Source organism: Carassius carassius, chromosome 23, assembly GCF_963082965.1.
Source record: "Carassius carassius chromosome 23, fCarCar2.1, whole genome shotgun sequence".
Taxonomy (NCBI): Eukaryota; Metazoa; Chordata; class Actinopteri; order Cypriniformes; family Cyprinidae; genus Carassius; species Carassius carassius.
Window position 1 is genome coordinate 22,444,806 of NC_081777.1, and position 27,797 is coordinate 22,472,602.

The 27,797-nt window shown below is 38.7% G+C and overlaps 3 protein-coding genes and 1 non-coding gene across 5 annotated transcripts in view; 3 read left to right on the forward strand and 1 right to left on the reverse strand.

The window, feature by feature from the left end:
* Positions 1 to 9,637, forward strand: part of LOC132101526 (multiple epidermal growth factor-like domains protein 11) — a 106,404-nt gene extending 96,767 nt beyond the window's left edge. Inside the window, exons 18-26 of the mRNA XM_059506558.1 lie at positions 1 to 30; positions 774 to 902; positions 1,147 to 1,275; positions 2,720 to 2,953; positions 3,392 to 3,507; positions 4,207 to 4,261; positions 6,147 to 6,206; positions 6,795 to 7,004; positions 8,298 to 9,637. The exon at positions 1 to 30 is cut by the window's left edge and continues 99 nt beyond it. Of these exons, the coding sequence (XP_059362541.1) occupies positions 1 to 30; positions 774 to 902; positions 1,147 to 1,275; positions 2,720 to 2,953; positions 3,392 to 3,507; positions 4,207 to 4,261; positions 6,147 to 6,206; positions 6,795 to 7,004; positions 8,298 to 8,473 (1,139 nt within the window). The 3' untranslated portion in view covers positions 8,474 to 9,637. The remainder of the gene's footprint in view (positions 31 to 773; positions 903 to 1,146; positions 1,276 to 2,719; positions 2,954 to 3,391; positions 3,508 to 4,206; positions 4,262 to 6,146; positions 6,207 to 6,794; positions 7,005 to 8,297) is intronic.
* A 1,220-nt stretch (positions 9,638 to 10,857) lies between these two features.
* LOC132101527 (ras-related protein Rab-11A-like) lies at positions 10,858 to 17,030 on the reverse strand. Its single transcript, XM_059506559.1, has 5 exons — positions 16,846 to 17,030; positions 15,021 to 15,216; positions 13,880 to 14,073; positions 13,653 to 13,733; positions 10,858 to 13,180 (listed from the first exon to the last, which is right to left on the reverse strand). Exons 1-5 carry the CDS (start codon positions 16,883 to 16,885, stop codon positions 13,044 to 13,046), a joined length of 648 nt encoding a protein of 215 aa, XP_059362542.1. The 5' UTR covers positions 16,886 to 17,030; the 3' UTR covers positions 10,858 to 13,043.
* A 654-nt stretch (positions 17,031 to 17,684) lies between these two features.
* On the forward strand, positions 17,685 to 17,756 carry trnaq-cug (transfer RNA glutamine (anticodon CUG)). Its single transcript has one exon. It is a non-coding gene; the product is annotated as a tRNA-Gln (tRNA).
* Positions 17,757 to 26,686: 8,930 nt separating this feature from the next.
* Positions 26,687 to 27,797, forward strand: part of LOC132101528 (C-myc promoter-binding protein-like) — a 34,230-nt gene continuing 33,119 nt past the window's right edge. For both annotated transcript variants that reach the window (XM_059506561.1, XM_059506562.1), the window contains exon 1: positions 26,687 to 26,899. The gene's annotated coding sequence lies outside the window, so the exon portion shown is untranslated. The remainder of the gene's footprint in view (positions 26,900 to 27,797) is intronic.

Sequence of the window (27,797 nt, forward strand, 5' to 3'; positions counted from 1 at the left end):
TGGGCTGGACCGGCCTCTACTGCACGCAGCGTGAGTCTCTCTCACACACAAGTACACACACATTCACAGTTTTTAAATGTACAAACAAGCCACTATTATACACATGCAAGCACTCTCTCCCGCACACGTAATGAACATAAAGTGACACAGTGACATCTGTTGGCAGTATTTCAGAACTACACCAGGGAGTTATGAAATCTCATGATGTTATGATGCCACTGAGTGGTCCTTAATAATAAATGCACGTTTTTTCACGTCAGTCATTTAACTCATTATATGACCTTGCTCAAGGCTGAAATCAAAAACCATCAACATCACGCCTGCAAAAAAACGAATCCATCTTTCATTCATTATGTCAATCATTTCTTGATCCCTCCTCTGCTGCCACTCTGTTTGAAACTTTTTTTTTATGTCAGCAGTGATATAAACTCTTTCTTGAGGAGTGATGAAATCAGTTTGTGTTATGCTGCAATGTTTGCTCCAGTAGGCTTGTTATCTTTAGTGGCCAGACTGTCTTTGCGTGTTTGTGTGTTAAAGTACTGTACGTGTGTTTGTCTACGAATCGCTATTAGTGTACGAGGCCGTCGTGAATAGGGAAACACTTCCATGCTAATATAACTCAGTTAAGATATAATAAAAAAATTTGGTCATTTGTGGAATTCGAATGTCAAGGCTTCTCTTTCACTCTGGGTTCCTTGTTGCTGGCACCATCAGCGTACACCAACTGTGTGTTGTAGGTAAATGTGATGTAGCAGGATATCTCTTTCCTTCAGGCTGTCCCTCAGGGTTTTATGGGCGAGACTGTGCAGAGGTGTGCCGCTGTCAAAATGGAGCTGACTGTGATCATATCACTGGCCAGTGTGCCTGTCGGACTGGCTTTATTGGGACCAACTGTGAACAGAGTGAGTGTTGTAGTCTCTTTAAGAGTGTGTGTTCTTGTGTTAAGGGGTTGTGAGAATGTCAATTCGAAAGAGACGTTTAGCAGCCCTGATGATGGTGGTGATTGTTGATCTGTGTGTGTGTGTGACTGTGCTCGTCATCCACCATCCCAGGCAGTCGATCACAACATGTGTCTGAGAGTTTGTTTTACACGCGGTTGGCCCGGGGTGTTTGGCTAATTGTGTTGGTGCATGTGTTTTTATACAGAGTGTCCTCCTGGGACGTTTGGCTATGGCTGTCAGCAGCTGTGTGAATGTATGAACAACGCCACCTGCGACTATGTGACTGGAACGTGCTACTGCAGCCCGGGATACAAAGGAATCCGCTGTGACCAGGGTAACACTTTCTTTTTCATCTACGGTGAAGAAAAAACACTTTGGAAAAATAATAGGTTTATACGGAACAAAAATAAAAGAATTGTTTTAGATAGGAATGCAACGATACCATTTTTTTCAGAACCGATCCGATACCGAAAATTCTGAGAATGTGCCGATACCGATCCAATCCGATACCAGCACAGTTTTTTTTTATTCTATATTTCTTTGTGTTGACCTGATCATCATTCTTTTGTGTTAATCACAATCATTTTAATGAAAGATAACAAATGAAAAAATATATAATCATAAACGATTACAAAAATATTATTATAAACTTGGTTGGTAGATAATTCGGCAGCAAAAGATACTCTAGATTCTAGAAAAATAATGGGAGCACAATAATTTGATCAAATCTATTGAAATATTTTATTTACAAATAAAAGTGAATAAGTCTCAAATCTGGTAAAATGTTACACATTGCTCTTTGTATTGTTGTAAAATACATTATTGAAAAAACAAGTATATACATTTATATAGAAATCTAAAAGAAGTTTCTTTTAAATCTATAGCACAGTAATAAAGGCAGCAACATATCATAGATAGGACAGAAAAAGAAAGACTATTAATAATCTTTGATTTTTAACAGAAAATAAATCAAACGATTCGTTCGCGAACCAGACATCACTTGTACAAAGGGAAGAGATATTGATGCGTAGTGTATTAAATGTTTGCGTAAATTTAATGAACCTTTTCTTTGAACAGTTTAAACCTCAGTTACTGTACACTCTTGAAGAGAGTTTCATGGTTTTGACTGTAGTAACCGAGGCAACAAGCAGTTTGATTGCTGAACGGAGGATGACAGACAGCGCAGTAGAAAGAACTGAATTTAATGACTTCAATATTAATCTGTACCTCACATTGAACTATGGAACAGCTTCAGAACACTTGAAATATGTTCTTGAAAACGTTTTGGTACTTTATAATTTTTGTGCCTTCCGTGTGGCTCAAAAAGAACACAGAATAGTATGCGCACAATATCAGATTTGGATGGGTCTCTTCTGTCCGATACACGATCCGTAGAAAATGCCTGGATCGGAGCCGATACCGATCCAGAGTATCGGATAGATGCATCCCTAGTTTTAGAGTTGGGCCTCTAAGTAAATGCATAGATAGGTGCTAGCAACCACTAGAACACTGTAGCAAGCACATAGAAACCTTAAATGAGTATTCAGACACTTAGTAACTACATACCAACACATTTACAACAACTCAGAATTTGTACAGCCACATAACAGCACACTAACAAACACTCAGACCTTTTGCAACTGCATAGAAACACATTAACAACTGCATAGCAATACACTAACAAACACTCGGACTCTTAGCAACTTCAATATAATGCCCTGGCAACCACACAAAATAATTCTATTGTACCTGATCTATAATCATATTCTGTGTCCTAGCGGCTCTAGTGATGGAGGAGCTGAACCCCTACACTAAGATCAGTCCTTCTCTGGGTTCAGAGCGGCAGTCGGCAGGCGCTGTGATGGGCATCATCTTCCTGCTGCTGATCATCATGGCCATGCTCAGCTTGTTTGTTTGGTTCAGGCAGAGACAGAGAGACAAAGGCCAGGAAATGCCCAGTGTCTCGTACACCCCAGCCCTGCGTGTCACCAACACTGACTACTCCCTCTCTGGTGAGAACCTCCTTTGAGACTAATCATCAAATATTGAATAAGCTATGAACAACTTCAGATGCTCCATGAATGCTTTGTGACTTATATAGTACATATTTTTGAAAGGTGTGTAGTGGCATTTTTGTCTGATCAGTAACTGGAAGTAAAACTAACAGCATCAGCACTGTATTATTGTTATCACAGTGCTGATAACCTTCACTTAAGTATTCAATAATGTGAAAATACTGCATATTTATGATCACTTTTTTATCCCATCTGCATGGGCTAGTTTTGATGATGTGGCTATAAATGGCTTGACCAATTCCATTAAGTGTCATGAACTTCGGTCCATTAAACTTATTGCAGGAACAGAAGGTCATGCATTATTAGACAGGAGTTTAGTAAACTTGAACATGGTGGTAGAAGTTGTGAATATTTTTGCCTTGCTCTCTCCCTTAGAAACATCTCAGAGCAGCAGTGGTGGTCAGTGCTTCTCCAATCCCAGCTACCACACTGTGGCACAGTGCAACATCTCGTCCACCACGAACAACCTGGACGGCACTCTTGCTCTTAAGGTGAGGACATAGACACATTTGCATTACAGCGAGGTTCACATCTTTGAGGACACAACTCCACGATGGTTCGACAGATAGATAATATTTTTTTCAAGCATCATTTGTATGGCTATAGTAGCTGCTCTTGTGCTAAGAATATTACGTAAAAACATGCGACAACATGATCCTTTTTTTAAGAAATTAATACTTTTCTTCAACAAGGATGCATTAAATTAACCAAAAAGGACAGTTGAAGACATCTATAATGCTACAAAGATTTCTGTTTCAAATAAATTCTGTTCTGTTCATTAAAGAATGCTCAAAAAATTTGCGAGGTTTCCAGAAAGATATTAAGAAGCACAGTTGTTTTCAGCATTGATAATTATAAAAGATATTTCTTTAGCACCAAATTATCATATTAGAATGATTTCTCAAGGATCGTGTAAAACTGAAGACTGGAAAAGTGCGGTTTTAAAATAAACTGAAAAAGAAAACTCTTCTTTCGAATTGCAACACATTTTCAAAATGTGTTGTTGTTCTGTAATTAGATGATCATGCTTGTAAGATACATCTTAATTCAAATAGTTTCAACTTCAGAACATAAACAATAGGTCGCAGACCAAAAAAGGTCACAAATCCCTGCATTACTGTTTCATCAAGGCATTCAGGGCAATGAGCTTTCATTGTCTTTGATGTTTTTTATCTTTTTTTCCCTTTTAGAAAGGAGACAGGAACAGTTCAGAATGGAGAGCGTACTGCAATCTCAATGACCTGGGTCAGTGTCCTCACTTAATTTCTTATCTCACCCCTTATTCAAACCATCTTCTATCTGTTCCCGTCAAACGAAGCCTGAAAAGTACTCATGCAATTTGAAATGGATCAGATATATCGTTATTTTCTCTGCTCAGCCTATTCCGCAAAACAAATAAGACGTATTTTCCATTGAAGCACCAGAGAATTAAACTACTTGCTCATTCCTGGGGTTGTAACGAACAGTAGGCTGTGCTTCTGGCACCAGAGCAAGATGTCCGACTGCTGCGTTTTTAATAAGGTGGAACACACACATGCTGGTAGGTCAGTCTTTGCCTATATTATCCAAGGTCACTCAGACTAGGGGGGAGAGAGTTCATTACCTCTCTGACTTCCCATCCCAAGCCACCTCACCCCATTATGTCTACCTGCAGGTCTGCTGATAAGACGAGGCCTCAGAGACTCTGGTTGGAGGTTGGGTATTTCAATCATGTTCTGTTACAAGAGGTAGTGCAATAGGGCCAGGGACCACAAGTACAAAGTGGGACAGTGATTTCAATCCTTTTATAGGAATTGTTCAATTTTAATGGAGATTACAGTGACATTGTCTTCTTGATGAATCGTTTACTGTAAGACAAGGAATTTATGTGAGTAAATGAGAACAGTTTTGATTCAAGTCAAATCAAGTGAAAGTACAAATTGTCCTTCTTCTTTAAACAGACTAAACTACGTCACATTTGTAGAGAGGAAAAACTCAACTGAACAGTGTGCATACACTGAGATTCCACTGCTGTCATGTCGCCATGGAGACTATTCACCGAAAAAATCCAAATTAATATTGCACTGGCTTTATCAGTGTGGGGTGGGTGTTTTGTTTGAGCATTTTCCTGTGTGGATCTTGACGTCACCCTAAAGGCATGTCAGTTTCTCTGGGTGGTCAGCTGAGAAACGGGATTTAGAGATATGATTTGGTTAAAGGTTAACTCATAGTACTTATTACAGACAAAGCTGGGTAAGAGCTAAGAGCTTGACTTTGGTTTTATATGTATATGTGCAGGTGTTCCTGTGTTGTTTCTTTATCTTGCTTTTTCTGTTAGCGATATTTTGTTGGTGCTTTAGAAATACCATTAAGCCAAAACTCCAACAGTAAAGTGTAGTCTACAAAGGTGTTTATAGTAGAATCTAATATTGGTTGGAGACAACATGAGGAAATATTGGCATTTGTGCTAGAAATTGTACTATGTATATATATATATATATATATATATATATATATATATATATATATATATATATATATATATATATATATATATATATATATTAATATATATATATATATATATATATATATATATATATATATATATATATATATATATATTAATAAAAATGTATATATATGTATGTGTGTGTGTGTGTGTGTGTGTATGTGTGTGTGTGTGTATATCCTTAAGTCAGTCAATCAAATTGGAATGCACAGTGAAAAAACATGATTTTTGAAAACTGTTAAAATCTGTTTTTGCAAATGAACTCTTCATATATATCAGTATGATTTCTGTACGATCGTGTAACACCGAAGACTGTAGTAATAGCTTTGCCATCATAGGCATAAATTACTTTTTAAAATAAATTAAAATATATATTTTTTTTAATTGTGATAATATTTCACAGTATAACTATTTTACTGTATTCTTGATCAAACACAAAGCCTCTGTGAGCACAAGAGACTATAAACTGTATATATTGGAATATTATGCAGCATGCTATTTGATTGATAGTGCAGCTGATCTGTGCCCATCACTTTGTCATTTCTGTGGAGATTTCCCATTACTGATGCTTATCATCGGCTATTTACACAGTTGTTGAATCATGAATTACTCAGAATGTGTGTTCACTTGCCTCATTAGGAGTATCACGAGGAGACACACTTACACTGAGGGACAACAAAACCACTCGAATGGCCAAAGGTAATAACTCTGATGGACATTTGCTCTTGTATTAAGAATATACCAAACTATACACAAGAGGTCCTTTCACCTTTTTGTTATGGTCCATTGCATTCTCTCAGTAAATTAAGAATTACTTTCGAAGATTATTGGAGTCAGTGAAGTGATACAATATAGAGCTCATGCTGACCTGGATGTGCATGTGTATAATTCACAAACACATTACATTTTCAACTGTCGAAGCGATTTATAAATAGTCAGTTGTGTCAGAGGACAACTTAATCTGTTCCTCTGTTTCCGGATGGTGTATGTCCTGCAAATCTTATACACAAACTCTTCTTCAGCTACATTAGATCTTAGCTGCTGTAACAAGATTTTCCAGTGCTGTCTAACAGGATTTCACAGTGAAACTCTACCATGGGATGCAGTTTATAAACAGTATATCATGGAAAAGTGTTTATTTTGCATCTTTGACTAGAGACCGTCTTGAACGTAACTTCATTTTCCTATAGTTCTTTGTACAAATACTAACATTTATTACATTTTGTCTATCCCAGAGGATGATACGAAATGAATATGTGAGTAATATCGTTTCTGTAATGTGTGTAGATTACATAAAGGCCTCCATGTGTAGCTCCAGCTCATGCTCCCTAAATAGTGAGAACCCGTACGCCACCATCCGAGATCCACCCAGCCTGGCCTGCAAGCACACTGAAAGCAGCTACGTGGAGATGAAGTCACCTGCTCACAGAGACCTGAGCTTCTGCTCCAGCACAAGCACGACCCTGACCAGTGCCAGCAGGAACGTCTATGACGCGGGTGAGTCTCATGAATGCAGATGGGGACTTACTACTTATAGAAAGGCTACAGTTCTCTCATTTTTGTCTCTTTAAGCACGACTTTGTTGTAAGTACAATGCTACCATATGAAAACACTGTCCTTTACAGTCTAACTAATGAGAAAAAAAATTGCATTGTAATTCCTATAGGAAAGACAGGGACTTTGTATTGTTGACAGATCAACTTTGTCCAAAATAGTTAAAGAAAATATCTGTTGCCATATTTCATTCATTAAGCTTATAAATTAAAAAATAATAAATAAATTCTTAAATAAATAATCCTATTATTCTGAGCTGTGAAGTTGCACGGAAATTTTTTTATGTAATTTGTACTTCAATATAAAGGTGTAGGTTTATACTTTTTATTTTATTTATAAATAGAATACATTATTATATGAATATATTTTAGTAAGATGTTATATTATTATAAAATATTCATTTTGAAGTGTAATAAAAAAGGAAGTTTAAATGTTGCCATATGCCAAACACAGCATAAATGCATACATAAATATATTAATATATCTGTTTTTACGATATATATATATATATATATATATATATATATATATATATATATATATATATATATATATTTCAGTGTTATTTTAGTATTTTTTATATATTATTTTATTATTTATTAATATTTAGAATTAGCTTTTATTTTTATGTCATTTTGTCAGTTTTATTTTATTATTATTTATTTTTTTATTTATGATTCTGGTAGATTGATTTTATTTATTTCTAAATAGCTTTAATTTTCTATTTCAGTTTTAGTAATTTTATAATTTTCACTTATTAGAAAACATGTCTAATTTTCATTTGTTTCATCTAATATTTACATATTTCAGCTTTATTTCAATTACCAAAAATTATTTTAAGCTTGTTTTTGTTAACAATAAAAACACTGGTATCTATATAAAATAGCATATATTAAACTATATACTTTATTAAAATAAAATAGCTTTTGTAAAGTTTTTGTAAAATGTGTTTATCCATAATTATATTTATGCTTAATGTTTTTAAGCATTATTTATGTATGAGACCACTCAATTTTAGTTTTCAAACGTGTCAATTTATTATCAATGTATTTTAAAAAAAAAAGTTATTTAAAGGAAACATTTGACCATTTTCAGTTGTACTATAAGGTTGCCATATTGCAATATCTTTAGAATATAATCTACTGCATCCCATAGACAGAGCTACAGTTTGATTGAAAGATTCAGAGAGAGTTTGAGAAATCGAGCCACTCACCCCTTACCACCCTTCTTCCTCAGAACCGACAGTGAGTGTTCTTCAGGGACCCAACGGCCTGGCGACCGGATTCTCGCAGAGTCCTTATGACCTCCCACGGAACAGCCACATTCCCAGCCACTACGACATCCTGCCAATGCGCCACAGCCCAACACACACCCCACCCCCTCCAGAGAGCCCCCCGAGCTCCCTGCTGTAGAGCCCAGTCCTGCCCAGCCCAAAAACACAGACGCAAGGACCTCGTTTTTTAAAATCTCTCTTTCTCTTCAACAATCATTCAAGTACAGATGCATGACATACTGGACATGACACAGGAGAAGAGCAGATTCTTCTCTGAGGTTTGTGGGAAATGAATAGTACATCAAAACAAGAACAGATTTGGACACCAGCGATTATTCATCATCCCTCTCAGAGGCGTTTTAAAACAAGCTGTGCATATAAAATCAGGTGTAAAAAAGCATTCTTTGTTTATAGGTCTATGAAAAGACACTTAGAGGGAATAAAGGAGCGTTTGATGGAAATTTTTGATGGAATATTTAATGGAAACATATGATATGTTGAATCTTAAAAACATAGAGCTCCACATACTGGAACAGATAATCAATGCGACTCATTGATCCAGAACTTTTCATTAGAAGCTGGCATCGATCTTGAAAACGAGAACAAGGGGTGACGATGAAGGAACAATCCTCTTTTTTTTTGCCCCCCAAAAAAGTCTGGGCATTGGCGACAAAGCATGGTTTCATTAAGAAATAATAAGACTTCTTATTGTGTAAAGATGGTTACCAAAACAGTGTGTGAGAAGAGCGAGAACCGATCATTTATCGACCACTTCTAAACCTACTCAGAAAAATTTATAAAGGTTTATGAGGAGAGCCTGGGTCAACATGAGCTGCACTGCTCATTTGTGTAACATCCTGGTGCTTTCTACTGTACATAAGAGTTTATGACTGTTGCTGTCATTTATTTGGGTGTGTATGTTTTATGAACGTGGGACTAAGCTATCATGTTTAGTTTTTCTTCTTTGTATATTTACATTTTTTAAAACATCTGTTAGCAGGCCTTGAAGGGCTTTTAATTTGTGGTTCTGTATTTATGATGTTTATTTATGCCTCGTTTGTGCAAGTGATGTTTTTCTTTGTAGTGTAAAAGGTAAACATATTTAAACGGGAAAAAAGTAGCATGAACAAATGATGATAACCATAGTGACCACTTATTTTCATGTTCTTGTGCTATTCGTGCACAGTATTAATATATAAAGTCGACATTATATGTTAGCTCTTATGTCATAGTAGATTCCATGACAAGATGAGACCTCATGCGTGTCCTGAAAAGTTTAGTATAAATAGACTTGGAGACGTGTCCCATTCTGTGTGTTTCAGTTTGTTTGATGACTACAGCTTTGCTGCTTTGATTTTTGTTCTAAAGTGGCTGCATTCCCATATAATAGCAATAACATAGTGACAATCGTTCATAAATAAAAGAAAAAAAAATGCATTTCATCGATCCTACCAGATCTACAGGTTAATAGTGGCTGCTCTCGCACTTTTAAGATTTGATTTTTTTCCAGAATACTCGTTTAATTTTTTGGGTTAATTGCTGCTTGATTTTTTCTTGTAAAAAAAAAAAAATATATATATATATGTATATATAGTCATAATTTAAAATTTGTCCTATGGACAGTACACATACTTCAATCAGAGTACTTAATCTTAAGATTTTTATTTCTAATTCATTTAGAAAACACATGTTTTTAACATTGGTCAACCATTATCAAAATATTTATTTCCAGATCTGTACTGAATATTATCTTGTTACATACAAGTGCTCCCTTTTGAATAAACCAACTATTTTTACTAACTTTAGAAATTATGACTTAATGCTTATGCCTTAAGGAATTGAAATTAAATAGAACAAAAAAAGGAATAAAGTAACACAGAATATAGCAGCAGTGGTTAATGAGGTTTAAAAAAAAACTCTTACATGACAACTCTGAGCATTTAAAGAAAAGTTCAAGTACTCACCCTCAGGCCATCCGAGATGTAGATGATTGCTTTTCTTTATGAAACAGATTTGGAGAAATTTAGCATTAAATCACTTGTTCACCAATGGATCCTCTGCAGTGAATGGGTGCCGTCAGAGTGAGAGTCCAAACAGCTGATAAAACCCTTCACAGTATTCCACAAGTAATGTATTGTGAAGTGAAAAGCTGCGTGTTTTCAAGAAACAAATCCATCGAGGCGTTTTTAATGTCAGCCCAGTTGCTTTTAACTAAAATATGAGTGTTTTATCTATAATATTGCTTTCTCCAGTCCCCTCATCTGAATCAGGAGAGAAATAAGACACAGATTAAGCACTGGTTACAACCATAACAGATCCAAACAAATTATTTTGTTGGTTTTGATGTGAAGACAACAGGGGATGGATTTTTCACTGGAGGAAGTGTCATTATGGATTATTGACGTTATGGATTTTGGCTAGAAGAGATAAAACAAACTCATCTACATCTTGGATGGCCTGAGGGTACATTTTCATTTTTGGGCAAACTTACTTCAAACACACAAAAACCAGCATAAGCCAAACTTTGAATTAACTACATTGTTTATTTGCTCTTTTAAATTGGAATTACAGGTGGACAGAGTAATAGTATAATCATAACAATACAAAATAAATCACAGTACAGTGCAGACAAAAAGGAACAAAAAGAAAGAAAGTTCTCGAGGCAATACGTGAAAGATCCGACAGTCAGAAAAGTAATATCCGGCTAATCTTCCTAGGACACACCAGCTATGTGCAGTGCATGGGCAGGTCATAGTTGTGCCATCTGTACCCTCACATCATTGGCACTGGCCCCCGTTAGCACCAGAGACCCCTGCCTCGAAAGAACAGTCATACAATCAGAGTCAGGGTCCTAAACGAGCGCAAGCAGACCCTGACGTGTGTATAATCACCAGGTCTTTTCCTTTTGATGGCGATAAGTACTGTATATTACCTCAGTGTGCTGCTTAGAAGACCTAGAGTTTTACCTTATATAAGATACAGGAGACGAAAACCGTAAAATGACTCACATGCACTTATGTCTGTTCAGTCTGATTCATTAATTACATTGCAGCCTTTACGGGCCTTCGATTCCACCTGGAATGTGTTCTGATACTGCGGAGAATGATCGTAGCAAACTATGTTGTTTCACCAAGGGCTGGGGTAATTAAAGTCAAGGGGATCGATAACCAAAGTGAAATTTCCAGCAAATAAATGACTTCACAGTTGTTGCAGACTAATATGCTGAGGTCTACAGCATTCCTCCGCTCCGAGGTCACCCGTGGTGAGTGACCGTTATATAACATGCATTATTAGTTCAGTCTTTACTAATATTTTATGTCACACTGAGTACGTTTTATTAGACAGCAATTAAGCGAAGACGAGCATCACAGCTTGTGGTAGTTTCCCCATCTGCTGAACTCAGGACAACAACTTTTTTGTAGGCTAAAACATAATACATTCATAAATTATCACACGGTCTTAATATTTAACAGTCCCACCACTTCGCCACGAAGTTTAAAGGCTAACAACTCGATTCAAGAGACTACCACAGAATAAATACAAGTTACAGGTCTTAAGATCATTAACTGTATGTAGTGGCGCTAAGTCAAACTGGGAGAGAGATTTTACATTCAGTGCAAAAACGAAAAGAGAAAAGTATTCAGTCTATTCCCTAGAATGCTCTCGATGTGATGTGGCCATCAGCTTGCCGCCATTCACTGTTGCGTGTTTTTCCTGTTCCGACTTTAAGGACCTGCAAAAGTACACTGGGTTCGAAGTCGTGACGAGAAAATAATGTTACGTTCCCTCGTTTCTTACGGAATAGATCTGTGGTAGTGTTTCAAAGAGAACTTATGCCTAATTGCTAAAGTACTTTCCCCTCTTTTTGCATGATCAATTATTGTTTGTTCAAATTGAACTTTTGCTATATGAAGACAAGGCCTGGAATACGAAAAGAAAAAGACTACATTACAGTTCGCACATGCACGGGTAGCTAAAAAGGTGCTGCGTTTTAAGCACATGCGTGAAGGCGTCCGTGTGTGACGTTCCATCAGAAAAAAAGGCACTATAAAACCACTATTCTACCTTGAAGCACGTGAAGGTGATGAGAAAACAGCGTGGTAGCTATATACCTTAAGGCCTTTTTCCACTGGCCTGATGGTGAAATCAAGGACGTGACGCGATGTTCCTGTGCCAAGTGCGTGAAGGGACTGTACATGCGATGTAAACTATACTTGGGAGATGGCTAAAAGGTGAAGACTGTGGTCTTTGGGCCCTAATTGTCATCTAACATCTATCAGGTACATCATCTCTCTACAATCACAACATTAAATATAGCAAAACCTCCAATACTGCACGTTTCTCCCCTCCACCCCAATGACAAGGGGGCTGCTACTAAAGACATAAGCGAACCTCACACGTTTGCGAATGAAATATATTAAGACATTTCAGTGAAGATGGGCACAAATGATTATTAAAATTCTGCAATATAAAAGCCTACCATGGCAGGAAGGAAAAAACAACAACAACAACAAAAAAATAAAACAAGCTTAGTCCAGACTGCAGGTGGTGACCCTTTGAGACTCCAGCTTTTGGAACCAGCCTCTGTGCTCAAGCCTAGTTGTGCAGCTGCATCTCAGACCCAAAGCAGTCTTGAAGGGGAGGGGAGGAGGGGGGTGTTGCATGTGGGTGGTTGGGGGAGGGTATGGGACAGGACGGGACGGGTGCCACTAGATGCTCTGGCAGCACTGCATCTTTGGTTTATTCTCAGTAGGTTGCACCTGGATGGACACCACATTGTTGCTTGGTGACATGTCATTGTCCCGGCGGTCAGACATCTGCTTTTGGGATACGATCCGGTAGATTTCTGCAGAACAGAAAGAGATATTGATGCTAAGATGATGTATGGAGCCAACAATCCAGGAACTGGTAATGAATACGGACTTTGTGTTGCCATAAAAGCCTATAAACCCTACAGTTATTACTGGATGTCAGGGACGAACGCAATTATTGCATTGCAACGGACTGCGATGCTTTTGAAACATGTATTATTTGGTCCTCCTCTGCAGATGCCAGGAGCCAAACAGAGGCGCAAAAGACGACCGAAACTCTCTATTGCAGTCACGTCAGGCTAGAAAAACCCAACCGACCAAAGCAGGGCTTTTGATGAGTCATTCATAAGGATCTGGCCTTCAGCCAATCATTTACAATCTTTCTTTTCCTTTTACACAAACACACAATCGCTTCCTCAAGCTTGTTTAGTGTGTATTACCTTCTTCATGCATTACTCATTACAAAAAATAAAAAAAAAAGTTTATCATTCTTCAACGCACACTCACCAGTCAGGATGGTCTGAAAAGCGGTCTCTACATTAGTGGAATCCAAGGCTGAGGTCTCTAGGAAGGACAGACCATTTTTCTCTGCAAACATGAGGGGATATATATTAATGGACATGGTAACAATTAACAAAGTACACAAAGATACTAAAGAAGCCCTGGGTATACACTCTTCCTGTAATTTATCAGGAGTTAAAGGTCTACTTGTAAGAGTTTACTGTGGATCTAACCTGCAAAAGCACGTGCTTCGTCGGTGGGCACGGCCCGAAGGTGACGCAAGTCGCTTTTATTGCCCACGAGCATGATGACTATGTTGGTGTCTGCGTGGTCTCTCAGCTCTTTAAGCCAGCGCTCCACATTTTCATAGGTCAGGTGCTTGGCGATGTCATACACTAGAAGGGCCCCAACAGCTCCCCGGTAATACCTGTAGACCAGCATGGATAATAAATCAAAGTAACCTCAATGAGTACACAGAAAATGCACACTTCTTGATTCTAATTTGAGTAATTCAATGGTTATTGCAATTAAAATACAAATATTTGACTTCCTAATCGGTTATGTCATGTAAAAACTTCTGAATCAGTTTTAATTTTGATGTCACATACTTCTTTTTACTCAAAAATACATCAGATTATGCTAATGTGAGTGCTATGTACATTTATTCATTTGCCAGACCCTTTTAGCCACAGCTACATTTACAGTTGAGGAATACAGCAATCAACTATCTTAAGATGCCAATAAACACAAGAAGTGCCCTTTATACAAGGTTTCAATCATTGTTCAAAAAAGTATAAGCTAGGACAGGTATTAAGAGGTATTAAGAGATAAAGGGTATTAAGAGAATAGAAAAAGTGAAGGCATTGATTTTTTTTATGAGGTGACAGTTAGATGCTGACAGAAGAGATTAGTTTTTAGGTGTTTCTTGAAGATTTTCATATTGAGTTTGAACACTGAGTTAAGAACGTTTCACACTCAAAACAATATCTATAAAAATAACTATAATGTTAACTATACCGTTATTGCATTCACACCAACTTACAATAACTTTCTGTTTATCATCGTCATTCATAGCAGTTCTCTCATTTTAAGTGCTTGAGCTCTTTAAAGACAGGTGTATTCTGACCAATCACGTTCTTCAACTGGGAAATTTTTTTTACCGAATGTGATTCTGCATTACATGTTATTGTGACTGTTGTGATTGTGGTGTGGACTTCTAGGCTTAGAATGTTTATTAAAACTTCACAAGTCACACTTATCGTCCTTGCTGTGAATGGGCCTTTAGACTTATTCAGAAAAAAACAACAATTTCAGAAATATCAACCGTTATCTGTAATATGAGGAATAACATTTTTGATTTTTGAAGAGTCTTACGCTGAAGTGATGGCCCGGTAACGTTCCTGTCCGGCTGTGTCCCAGATCTGAGCTTTCACCGTCTTTCCATCCACCTGAATGCTACGTGTAGCGAACTCTACTCCAATAGTGCTTTTGCTCTCAAGGTTGAATTCATTTCGGGTGAAACGTGACAACAGGTTACTCTTCCCCACACCAGAGTCTCCAATCAGGACCACTTCAAAATAAAACGCATCAGGATTTCATATCAGGACATCAGACCTCTTTTTAAAGGGTTAGTTCACCTAAATGTTTTGTGTCATTTTCTTACCCTCATGTAAACCCATAAGAATTGTCCACATCTTTAAAACATAATTGAAGGCATTTTAAATGAAACCTTGTATCCATTCCATAAAAAAACAAACAGTTCAGAAACAAGCATGTTCCATGTTTACCATATTTGATATACTCTATATACATGCACTGATCAATATTTAGATATGAATAGAAAACTAAATTACATAAACCAATTGTGTCTCTTCAGAAGACTTGTTTGCTATGTCTGAGTTTTTGAACCCAGTTTTAGTTAAGCCTACATGGTCTTTTAACGGAGGAACAGAAATCTCTCAGGTTTCTTTCTAAAATATTTTAATGTGTGTTTCAAAGATAAACCGAAGTCTTATGGGTTTTGAATGACATGAGGGTGAGTAAATGATAGAATTTACATTTTTGGATGAACCATCCCTTTAAATGGGAGTGTGAGTGATAAATCAAAGGTACTTCTGTCTAAAATAAAATAAAAGGAACAAACCTCTTCACATTAGGAAACTGAGTGCTTATGTCACAACCAGATGCCACATTTAAAAGTGAAGTGCATTTAAATAAGTGGCAAAAAATGCCATTGTTGGACAGATTACCATTTTTGGTAACTGCTGTGACAAAAACGTGTTGCAGATTGTGGATGTAGAGAAAAGTTCTAATCTTATTTTAAGACGCATACACTGATCATGATGGAACTACTAGATTAGAGAGGTAGTTTACTACGAATCACATGATTTCACAGCACGTAATTTCCTAACTGGTGACAACCTAAAATGCTGCTAGAACAATACACTACAAAGAAAATAGAAAACAACTTGTTTTAGGGACTTGTCACAAAAGTTTCATATGCTTTCATGAAGGAAAAATAACATACGTTCACAAAGAGAGGCCGCGTCACCTGACACCTTATAGCGACTTAAAATACAATAACAATCACCTAACACAAACAATTATTAATATTTAAACCAAAACATGTAAAGTCCATCATTACTGACATTTTTCCAAATCCGTATTACTTTATTTTTGCCGACAAAACACAAAAGGAGATGTTAGAGGGAATGACAACCTCAATCACCGTTCACTGTAACCGTACAGAAGAAGATATAATGAAAGTGAATGGTGGTTTAAGCTGTCCCAAATATCTCCTTTGTCGTCCAAACAAAAAGAAACCCATACTAGGAAAGAACAAACAAACGGGGAAAACAGGCCGTTTCCAATTTCCGCCTGCTCCGTTAAAATCCCCCGGCGACAGTCTCGGCTAACTTCAGCTAGCCGCTTCAAGGTGTGGTCCGATCCACGGTAAACTGTGTTTTATGTGACAGCCATCACCCATATGAACTCAGTGTGCTCTAACTGAGGAATACTTCACATTAACCAACAAACGCTAAAATTATACTTTTTCAGTCGAGGAGTAGGAGTTTGTTTGGGCTGTTGGAAATCAGCTAGCCGGTTAGCTGGCCTTCAGTGTTTAATATAAAACCACAATAACCACGATTATCGGAGCCGCTTTAACTTTACACTCGAGACAAATGTATTCTGTACTCACCTTTAAACAAGTAGTCATATTCGTCATCTCGCGTCCCCATCTCGGTTAAAACAAAAGCGCAAACAATGGAAGAATGTGAAGGAAAAGTGGTGCCGTCTCGACCCTGTCCTCTCCGCAGCTGCACTGCAGTGTATTTGTGATTAGGCTGTAGCCATGCTAGCAAGTTAGCAAACAGGCGAACCAGCGAACATCTCCCGAAGTTTTCCGGGTTAGAGCCTTTACAGACTGCCAAAATAAAAGCCTTGTTATAACATTCATTTAATTACATTTGGCTGTATTTTTTTTAACAAAAAGCTTTCATTAAGTTGAAGATGAGATACTATTGTAATGTACAAATGTATGCTATATAGTGTGTAAAATATTGTGTGCCTTGTTGATAGCATATATGTTAATATCTTGTATTTATTGTGGTTTGTTCTGAATACAGGACAGTGATAACGTCTTGCTGATTTATCACGTTCTACTAAACATGTTAATAAACATGTTCGTGTGTTCGTGCTATCGTTTTGAAATGCTAATTTTAAAGCTTAATATACTTTAATATAAAATATGTGCGTTGTCACAAATATTTTTTTGTAGAGCAGAAAACACTAAAGTTACTTTCATTAACGGGGAACATAAAAAGGAAGTGATATGAAATATGTCCTGCTCCTGCAGTGAGGTTTGTGGCGTACCACTGTGTTCGTGAGAGTTATTTTCAATCTAGGCTTGTATGTGGCTGTTTAGGTCATACTTCCTGGTGATGGGGGTTTGGAGGAACAAACAAACTAACAACAAAAGTGACCACATATCTCATAATTAGTCATCAAAATGGGTAGATTTCACATTGTTGGTAGGGCGGTTCCATGGTGTAATGGTTAGCACTCTGGACTCTGAATCCAGCGATCCGAGTTCAAATCTCGGTGGAACCTAACTTTTTATTCTTTTGTGTAAGAAACGTTAGTTTGGATTTATCAATACTGGTCAACAGTAGCATGAAACGACTGTGCTTAAAATGTCAATAATTAGCTCAAACACTGTGATAAATCCATAACACTTTTTTATTAATTTATTATAATTTTTATAACGTATGTATTTTTTATATTACACAAAGGAAAGGCGTTAATCAGGTATTAATCGTCTTAAATTAAACGAAACCGCATTCTATTAAACGTTTTCTAACGTAAAACGATTTATTTATAATAAATTGAAACTTTACGTATGACCACTAGGGTGCAGTATTGTACGTGTCTTGAGTCAGAAAAAAAATACAAAAATTATTGCAATGTACTGAATGTGATGGGGCTTTCTGAGTACTATCATTTAGTAATCTACAACATACAGTTGTACCTTCTTTAGGCAGATGAAAGGCAATGCATTGCAGTGGTAATGGGAAAGCCCCCATGGTTCACAATGAGTCACGGTACATACAATAAGAAACATTTCAGATTTGAATCAATGCATATCTCATGTTTAGGCGTCTATATTTATTTTATTTTGACTGGATAATGTGGAAATGACAAGGACAATGATGCCACCAAAAGTATTTAGTCATTCTGTAATTATAGTCTTAAAAGTATCAAATTCCATACTTCAATCATATTGCACAATCATATCAACCAAGCCTGTGACTCATAATAGATAAACATGCATTTCCTGGCAATGTATACCAGACCTGATTTTCTTCCAATTGTATGGAGTACTCTGCTGAATACAGATTATTTGTCTAGATTGTATTCTTTTCTTTTAAAATGTAATTTTTTTTTTTACATCAAATGATTTTTTTTTATTACACAAAAAAATCAGTTACAGCTATAAGAAGGTTTTGTACTTCTTAGATTCTAGTTCAGAGAGACAAATAAACCAGCATTCAAATATTCCTTCACTATTCCAATATGTTTAGCAAATGGCTACACCCATTTTTTCATAATTTATTTTTCTGTTTTTTTTTCTTTTTTTACATCACCCAGATTCAAGACATTGTCCAGATGTTTTAGAATCTAGTGAATATCCACTAGTGCTTGTCAGCAAACGGTACATTACTGTAATCAGAGCTACATTTTTATGTATATTCTGTCTGCCAGTAATGTACTGTAGCTGTGTTGCTGACTCATATTTGAAAAGAATCACCTGCTGGACAGTTGGGGGGTTTCTACACTGCAAAATGTGTTCTTATACCAAACAACATGCAATATAATGCCTTTCACTTTTGTCAGCATTAAATATTCTAATATTTTAGGTGTTTTCCTGTTAGAAAGTTATTAGTTGAAAAATAAATAAATAAATAAATAACACAATAGAAGAAGAAAAATGTTTACTTTTCAGATTTTTGGAGCTTACAGTTAAACTTATACAGTGTAAATGCAAGTGAAAGGTCACTGGATGTTTTACATATTTCCCAGTTCAGTTGTCAAAATATTATTGAAATCTTTCTTGTTTATATCTATGAATTAAAAAAAATGGAAACAGTACATTTTTGTATGTTTTTGAGTTTCAATTAAAATAGCAACCATTTCAAATAGCAAAATTATGTCTTTACATAACCATATTACAAAATAATTATGAGAACATCAATAAAAACAATAATAAAACTGTACTTAACAAGTTTGCAAGGTGTTTTGATTGTCCTGTAAAACATTCAAAGCAGTCAGACATGAGAACCCAAAAAATAGAGATGTCTTATCACACATTTCAAGTTTGGGTTATTAGTTATTCGAATCACAAGCACACAGTGAAATATAATGACATTACTTCAGCTCCACAGGGAGATTACAGAGACACTGAGGTAGACACAAACACAAGGCACATATCCAACACATAAATATGATTTTTGTGCAGCACGGTAAAGTAAAATTTAGGTACAGACATCTTATTTTTGCCAGATGTACCTCTCAGTTCTTAGATAATTTCTTAGATAATTATATCAAGATGACATATCTATGGTGAACCGGAGTACTACCAAAAGTGGGCTGTGTATAAATTCCACAATTTCTAGCCTAACAAACATAATTGCTACATCTAAACAAATGGAGAATCCTGTGAAGTTGTATGGAAACGCGGCACATGTTGAATACCACTGAATTACAAGCAATGATTCTGGAAGACCCCAGTGGATATCATCAAACTCTGTGGTAGGCGCAGGCGGAGATCAGCGACAGCAGCCTTCAAGCTCTACTCAGTTTGTTCAGCTGCTCTCATGTCAGCTGTATAAAACTCAACTCCAGTCTCAGATTCAGATCCAAACATTAAAACTAAAAAACTTCTCTGTAACACTGTAAAGGCTTTTACAGAAGTGAAAAAAAAAACAATGCGAAATGTTGTACTCCACACTCCGCAGCAGACTGAAACTCATAAGACAGGCAATGATGTTCCAAATACCTTATCTTTACAGAAGCCAAAAATGGCATACTACATTGACTGTTGATGTCTGAAACTCTAGTCCTGCCATTTGGGTGGCTATGGTGTGTCCTTTGGAACCACATAGCTATAGGACTATATCACGAGGGGCTGATGGATATCCCACTCCTTCTTATGTTTATGGCTTTGCACAGTCAGTTGGGTGGCCAGCCAGCATCCACTTAAACTGCTTTATTAAATCATTCATCTGGGTTTAAGAAGTGTTCTGGGTGTCTTCTTGATGAAGAAACCTGAAGCACTTTGAAGATGGCCTTCCGTAGTCGTACTCTCTCGGGTGCTTTGCAACACCTTTTGATCTCTGAACCTTCTAAACAAACATTCTCTTGCAGCACATTAACACCCACACGTTTTCTAGATTAGCACTGCATATGTCACCTCCTAAAAGTCAACTTTTGTCAGTGGATTTCTTTCCTATTGTTTTCAAATCCTGCAAATGTTTTGTCTGGGGACACACGGCAAGAAAATACCTTATGCTATGTCAGTTGAGACACTTATTTAACAAGCTGAGGAGCTGTAGCTGAGAACGTAGTTACAGCGGCAATCCACCCTCATCAGACCACCTAGAATGGCATGGAATGTTTGAGTCAGTGGCACATTTTGTTGGCAGTCACACCATTAACTAGAAAGAATTCTGCTCATTTTCTGTCTGATGAGGGCTGCATAGCCATTTTCAAAGCCCTGTTAAACCAGCAGTGCAGGACCAGGGTTTGCAAACGAACTTAGAGAGTCCCATAGGGCCTATACTCTCTATAACTTTGTCCTTGAATCAGATGTGAAGGAGATTGCCTCCATAACCTGAACCATTTACATGGTGATATTTCCCCACACAATGATTGCTAATGGACATGAGCAATAGTAATAATACAAAATGGAATGAAATACCTTAACTTTTGTTACGTTGGCATATTATGACATGTAACAATTAGTGGTTGATCGAAATTTTGTTTTTTTTAATGGCTAAGGGAAGTTAGAAAGAGCAGGGTGTCTGAAATAATTATAATAGTCAGGCCCAAACGAAAATGCTTCTGCAATGACACCAGATTGATCATTTGTCAGAGTTATTAGAGTTAAAACCATAGTAAAACTGTAGTTTTATACATTTTGTATATAAAAAATGAGACTTTCTATATATATAGAAAGTCTCATTTTTTATATACAAAATGTATAAAACTACAGTTTTACTATGGTTTTACTATGGTTTTCTTGTGAATATATTCTAGATTCATTACATATAAATTAAAACATTTCAAAAGTTATTTGTTTTATTTTTGATGATTAGAGCTTACATCTCATGAAAGTCAAAAATCCAGTATCTCAAAATATTAGAATATTTACATTTGAGTTTCATTAAATTAACCATTCCTAAAGTATAAATTCTGGGTATCTTTTGTTCTTTGAAACCACAATAATGGAATTGACTGCTGACTTGGCAATGGTCCAGAAGACGATCACAAAGTGGGTAAGTCACAGAAGGTCATTATTGGGTGGCTGTCCACAGAGTGCTGTATCAAAGCATGTTAAATGTAAAGTTTAATAACTGGGTAGGAAAAGTTGCACAAGCAACAGGGATGACTGCAATCTTGAGAATTCTTTCAAGCAAAGCTGATTCAAAGACTTGGGAGAGCTTCACAAGTAGTGGACTGAAGCTGGAGTCAGTGCATCAAGAGTCACTATGCTCAGACATCTTCAGAGAAGGGCTACCAAGCCACTTCTGAAACAATAACAACGTCAGAAGCATCTTACCTGGGCTAAGGAGAATAATGTCACGCTGTCTGGTCTCTGTTTCCCTGGGCCTCCACTAGTGGTCTCACTTCCCCATAGGCACCTCACCGCAGGCACTACAATTCCCACAAAGCCTTGTCCCTTCATCACAGTAATTGCACTCCTGTTAATTGCACTCAGGAGTCTTCACTTGATAGTCATCACCCTGCCTATATTAACCTGTCTTTTTCTGTTTGTTTTCATAGAGTCCTTTCTTTCCGTCACCCAGTTTCCTCGCCTTCCGAGTTTCCTTGTCTTCCGAGTTTCTCATTCCTGTTCCAGTTCCTATTCCTGTTCCTGTTCCTTCCCTGTTGTTTGGTTGTTTTGGATTGATTTCTGGTTTTGACCCCTGCTTGTTGGATTCTGATTTGGATTACCCATTAAAACCCACACTGCATTTGGATCTCTCGTCTCCTGTGCTTCCCTGGGTTCCGATTGTAACAGAAGGACTCCATCAATGTCGAGATCCAGCAGTGTGGGACTTCATACCCGTTCCCCACCCAGTATGGTGGAACAAAGGGCAAGATACATCAAATTGACCACCCTCCGCCAAGAGGGCAATGAGGTGGTTGCTATTGCACAAGTGTTCTGGACCCTGGCGGATGGTATGGGATATAATGATGCGGCCCTAAAAGACATTTTCAACACCGGTCTGGATGACCCGATGCCTTGTATGGAAATGGATCAGTTGGACGCTTTTAATTTCTGTGATTTCGTGTTCTACCTACAACATCGGCTTCCGTGGGATACCCCAGCCACTCCTGTCTCTCCCGGTGGGATGGCCGATTCTAGACCGGGGTCTACAAACAGGAGGACCGCCAGCCCAGCGCCACAGCACAAGGTGGTCGCCAGCCCAGCGCCACAGCACAAGGTGGTCGCCAGTCCAGTGTCACGGCGCAAGATGGCCGCCAGCCCAGCACCACGGCGCAAGATGGCCGCCAACCCAGCGCCACAGCATAAGATGGCCGCAAGCCCAGCGCCACAGCACAAGGTGGCCACCTGCCCAGCACCACAGCACAAGTTGGCCGCCAGCCCAGCGCCACTGCCCAAGATGGCCATAGCCCAGCGCCACTGCCCAAGATGGCCGCCGGCCCAGCACCACTGCCCAAGATGGCCACTTGTCCAGAGTCATGGCACAAGATGGCCACTTGTCCAGTGCCTCTGCACAAGATGACAGCCACAGTTGACCCTCCAGAGTCGAGTCAGGTTCTTGTTGACCCTCCAGAGTCGAGTCAGGTTCCCGTTGACCCTCCAGAGTCGAGTCAGGTCACCGTTGACACTCCAGAGTCAGGTCAAGTCACCGTTGACACTCCAGAGTCAGGGCAAGTCACTGTTGACACTCCGGAGTCAAGTCAAGCCACCGGTGATCTTCATGGGCAAAGTCAAGTCACCAGTGTTCTTCATGGGCAAAGTCAAGTCACCGACTATCTTCATGGGCAAAGGCAAGTCACTATTGATCTTCATGAACAAATGCAAGTCACCATTGATCTTCATGAGCAGAGTCATGTCACTAATGATCTTCATGAGCAGAGTCAAGTCACCATTGATCTTCCTGAATCCAGTCTAAACACCACGGAATTACCAGAGTCTCTCCACGTCTCTGCGGAACTACCAGAGCCTCCCCACGTCTCTGCTGAACTACTAGAGCCTCTCCGCATCTCTGCTGAACTACCAGAGCTTCTCCATGCCTCTGCTGAACTACCAGAGCCTCTCCACGTCTCTGAACTACCAGAGTCTCTCCACGTCTCTGCTGAACTACTAGAGCCTCTCCACGTCTCGGCTGAACTACCAGAGCCTCTCCTCGTCTCTGTGGAACTTCCAGAGCCTCGTCACGTCTCAGCCGAACTCTCTGAGCGCTCGACTGATCCTGTCGTGGCAACGGAGGCCACCCTTAACTTGTTCATGTTCTCTGTTTCAGACTTGCCTAACCAGACTTGCTCTCCTGTGTCATCGACCCCACTGTGGGGGTCTTCTGCAACGCCCGGGTGGGCTTCTGTCTCGACCACACGGCTGTGGTGGTCTTCTGCGCTGCCCTGGTGGGCTTCTGTCTCAACCGCACGGATGTGGTGGTCTTCCGCGCCGCCCTGGTGGGCTTCTGTCTCGACCGCACGGATGTGGTGATTTCTGCGCCGCCCTGGTGGGCTTCTGTCTCGACCGGACGGATGTGGTGGTCTTCTGCGCCGCCCTGGTGGGCTTCTGTCTTGACCGCACAGATGTGGTGGTCTTCTGCGCCGCCCTAGTGGGCTTCTGTCTCGACCGTACGGATGTGGTGGTCTTCTGCGCCGCCTTGGTGGGCTTCTGCCTCGACTGCAAGGATATGGTGGTCTTCTGCGCCACCCTGGTGGGCTTCTGTCTCGACCGCAAGGATGTGGTGGTCTTCTGCGCCGCCCTGGTGGGCTTCTGTCTCGACCGCATGGCTCCAATTCCACCTTGCTCCTCTCTGGATTCCTGCCCTGTGGGCTCGGCCCTGGGCCACTGAACATTATGTTCCTTCCTGGACTTGTGTTTTGTTGTTTTGTTTTAGTTTTTTTTTTGGTTTTCTCTCTGTCTCCCTCTATGGACCTGGCCCTCCGTCCCTCCCCCTGATCCTCCGCCGGTCCACCTCCCTCCTGGTCTCCTTGTTTTTGTTTTTTGCTCTTCTTCTCTCTGTTTCCCTCTATGGACCTGGCCCTCCGTCCCTGCCCCTGATCCTCCGCCGGTCCACCTCCCTCCTGGGCTCCCTGATTTTTTTTTTTTTTTTTACTTCTTGTCTCTGTTTCCCCTATTACCTGGCCCTCCATCCCTCCCCCTGATCCTCCGCCGCTCCACCTCCCTCCTGGTCTCTGTGTTCCTTGGTCTGTTCTTGTGTTCAGGTGGAGCATCTGGTAGCTGCTCCGTGGAGGTAGGGGTAATGTCACGCTGTCTGGTCTCTGTTTCCCTGGGCCTCCACTAGTGGTCTCACTTCCCCATAGGCACCTCACCGCAGGCACTACAATTCCCACAAAGCCTTCTCCCTTCATCACAGTAATTGCACTCCTGTTAATTGCACTCAGGTGTCTTCACTTGATAGTCATTACCCTGCCTATATTAACCGGTCTTTTTCTGTTTGTTTTCATGGCGTCCTTTCTTTCCGTCACCCAGTTTCCTCGCCTTCCAAGTTTCCTCGTCTTCCGAGTTTCTCATTCCTGTTCCATCTCCTATTCCTGTTCCTTCCCTGTTTTTGTTTGTTTTGGATTGATTTCTGGTTTTGACCCCTGCTTGTTGGATTCTGATTTGGATTACCCATTAAAACCCACACTGCGTTTGGTTCTCTCGTCTCCTGTGTTTCCCTGGGTTCCGATCGTAACAAATAAGAACTGGACTGTTGCTCAGTGGTCCAAAGTCCTCTTTTCAGATTAAAGTAAATTTTGCATTTCATTTTGAAATCAAGGTCTGGAGTCTAGAGGAAGACTGGAGAGGCACAGAATCCAAGCTGCTTGAAGTCTAATGTGAAGTTTCTGAAGTAAGTGATAATTTGGGGAGCCGTGTCTGCTGGTGTTGGTCCATTGTGTTTCATCAAGTCCAAAGTCAATCCAGTCATTTACCAGGAGATTTTGGAGCACTTTATGCTTCCATCTGCTGAGAAACTTTATGGAGATGCTGATTTCATTTTCCAGCAGGACTTGTCACCTGCCCACAGTGCAAAAACCACTTCCAAGGGGTTTGATGACCATGATATTACTGTGCTTGATTGGCCAGCCAACATGCCTGACCTAAAACTCATTTGGAAAATATGTGATATTTTCAAGAGAAATATAAAACAGAAATAAGAGAAAGAGTCGATCCAACAATACAGGCTCAGTAATACCTCAGCAGTGCCACAGGCTGATCGCTTCCATCCCACAACTCACTGATGCTGGAGTTTGTATTAAAAGAGCCCCAGCCAATTATTGAGTGCATAAATTAACATACTTTAAAGAACTTTAACTTTTTTTTTTTTTGAGATACTGGATAGATACACCTGTATATATGTGTGTGTGTGTCTGTGTATGTATGTATATATATATACATATATATATATATATATATATATATATATATATATATATATATATATATATATGTATGTATAATTAAGTGCCATTTGGATTTTTTTTTCTAAAATCAGCATTTTTATCAGTCTCCTATGTGTAGTTAATTAGTTAATTATTTTATTTAACTTTAATGCCAATGAATAGGTTAAAGGATGTAGCACAGCTTAATGTAGGCCTACTAAAATAAATAAAACTGAAATAAGACATTTTAAAAACAGACATATTAATAAACTAATAACAATAACAAAAACACAACAATATTACCAAAACTGCAACTAAAATTCATATAAAAAAAACTTAAAAATTAAATTTGAACTAATTCCTAAAAGGTACTTTTATATTTGTATTAATTATTTGCGTTATTCAAACTACTTTTTTCGTTTGTACCTCTCATATAATTCAAAGGCTTTTTGTGCTTGTCATTTATCACGGACTGTGTCTTTAAATCCAACTTCCAAGTCCAACACTTTCAAACACATTCTGTCAATAACATTCAGCGCCACAGTCTTTATATGGACTACCTGTCGGGACGCCCCCACATTAAATCAGCGGCGGTCCCCGGAATGTTCAGCTGACGTCACGGCTTGCTGGCAGTCACGTGCCCCGGTGGTAGGTTTTAATAAGCGCTTGCGCGAGCCTGGAGCTGAGCGCATCTCTGAAAGCGTGTCGAGATGAGACACAGCCCTTCCGGAGGGAATATTTATACGTGATAGAGGAATAATTTATTTGTCTGATGAAAATGGAAGGAAATACATAAAGGCCTTCTTCAGTCCCGTGATTAATAATCAGAATAACGGTGCGTGTTTCAATGAGCGTGTCCTCTGAATCGTCGTCCTACTGAAACAGTGAGTGCGCTATGCTCGTTTCTATTTATTGGTTACGAACATTTATTAGCTTTCTGTTAGGAATTGTTCACGTTAAAATAGTGAATAGATGATAAGTATGAAGCGTTTAAGTCAATATATGATGTAAATATATAAGACTGGCCGGGGATGGAGTGACTGCTGTCATCACGCGTAGGTAACTGTGCGCTTGTTTTGATTCTGATCGTGGATTTACATACTATGTGATGATAGTCATCCCTTACACCATTTATCGGTGAAGCTTATTAGAAATATGTTTCTATTAGTATAATTCAGGATTTTGAGCATCGGATGTAAATTACATGACCCTTATGATTTATGAGTTATTGTAAGACTGACCCAGCCCAGGTGTCTGGAATCTGGATGCAGTCAGTCTCACCTTCATATTTATTTCACCGCATTTTTTTTATGTTTGTTTATTAGTATGCAATGTTCTGTCTTTACTGGCAATTAAAATGGATCTATAATGGAAAAGAGGATTAATGTCAGTACTGGTTTGATATGGTCTGCAGGGCCAGAATCTGTGCTATCAATATGTAGATAAGTGGTTGACTTGTGTATTTTTTATGACTTGTTTGTAAATGTGTACATTATGTCCTCCCAATTCTGAATATGTGGGTTAAATCCTTTGGTATAGCTACTCAGCAGGGTGCAACACTCAAATACAGATCAGAAGAGTTACAAAGACAGAGATTTTGTCTGATGTGATAATGTGACGCTGTAGTTGTTTGAAAGAAAGCCTACTTGAGCAAAGCATGAAAAATTTGAAAGTTATTTCAGAGAGGTTAAGGAAGATTTCTCAAAGCATCCATCATGTATTGTGGAGATTTGGCTTTGATCCAGGATTCAGAGTTGGATGTGATATGTATCTTAATTCAGA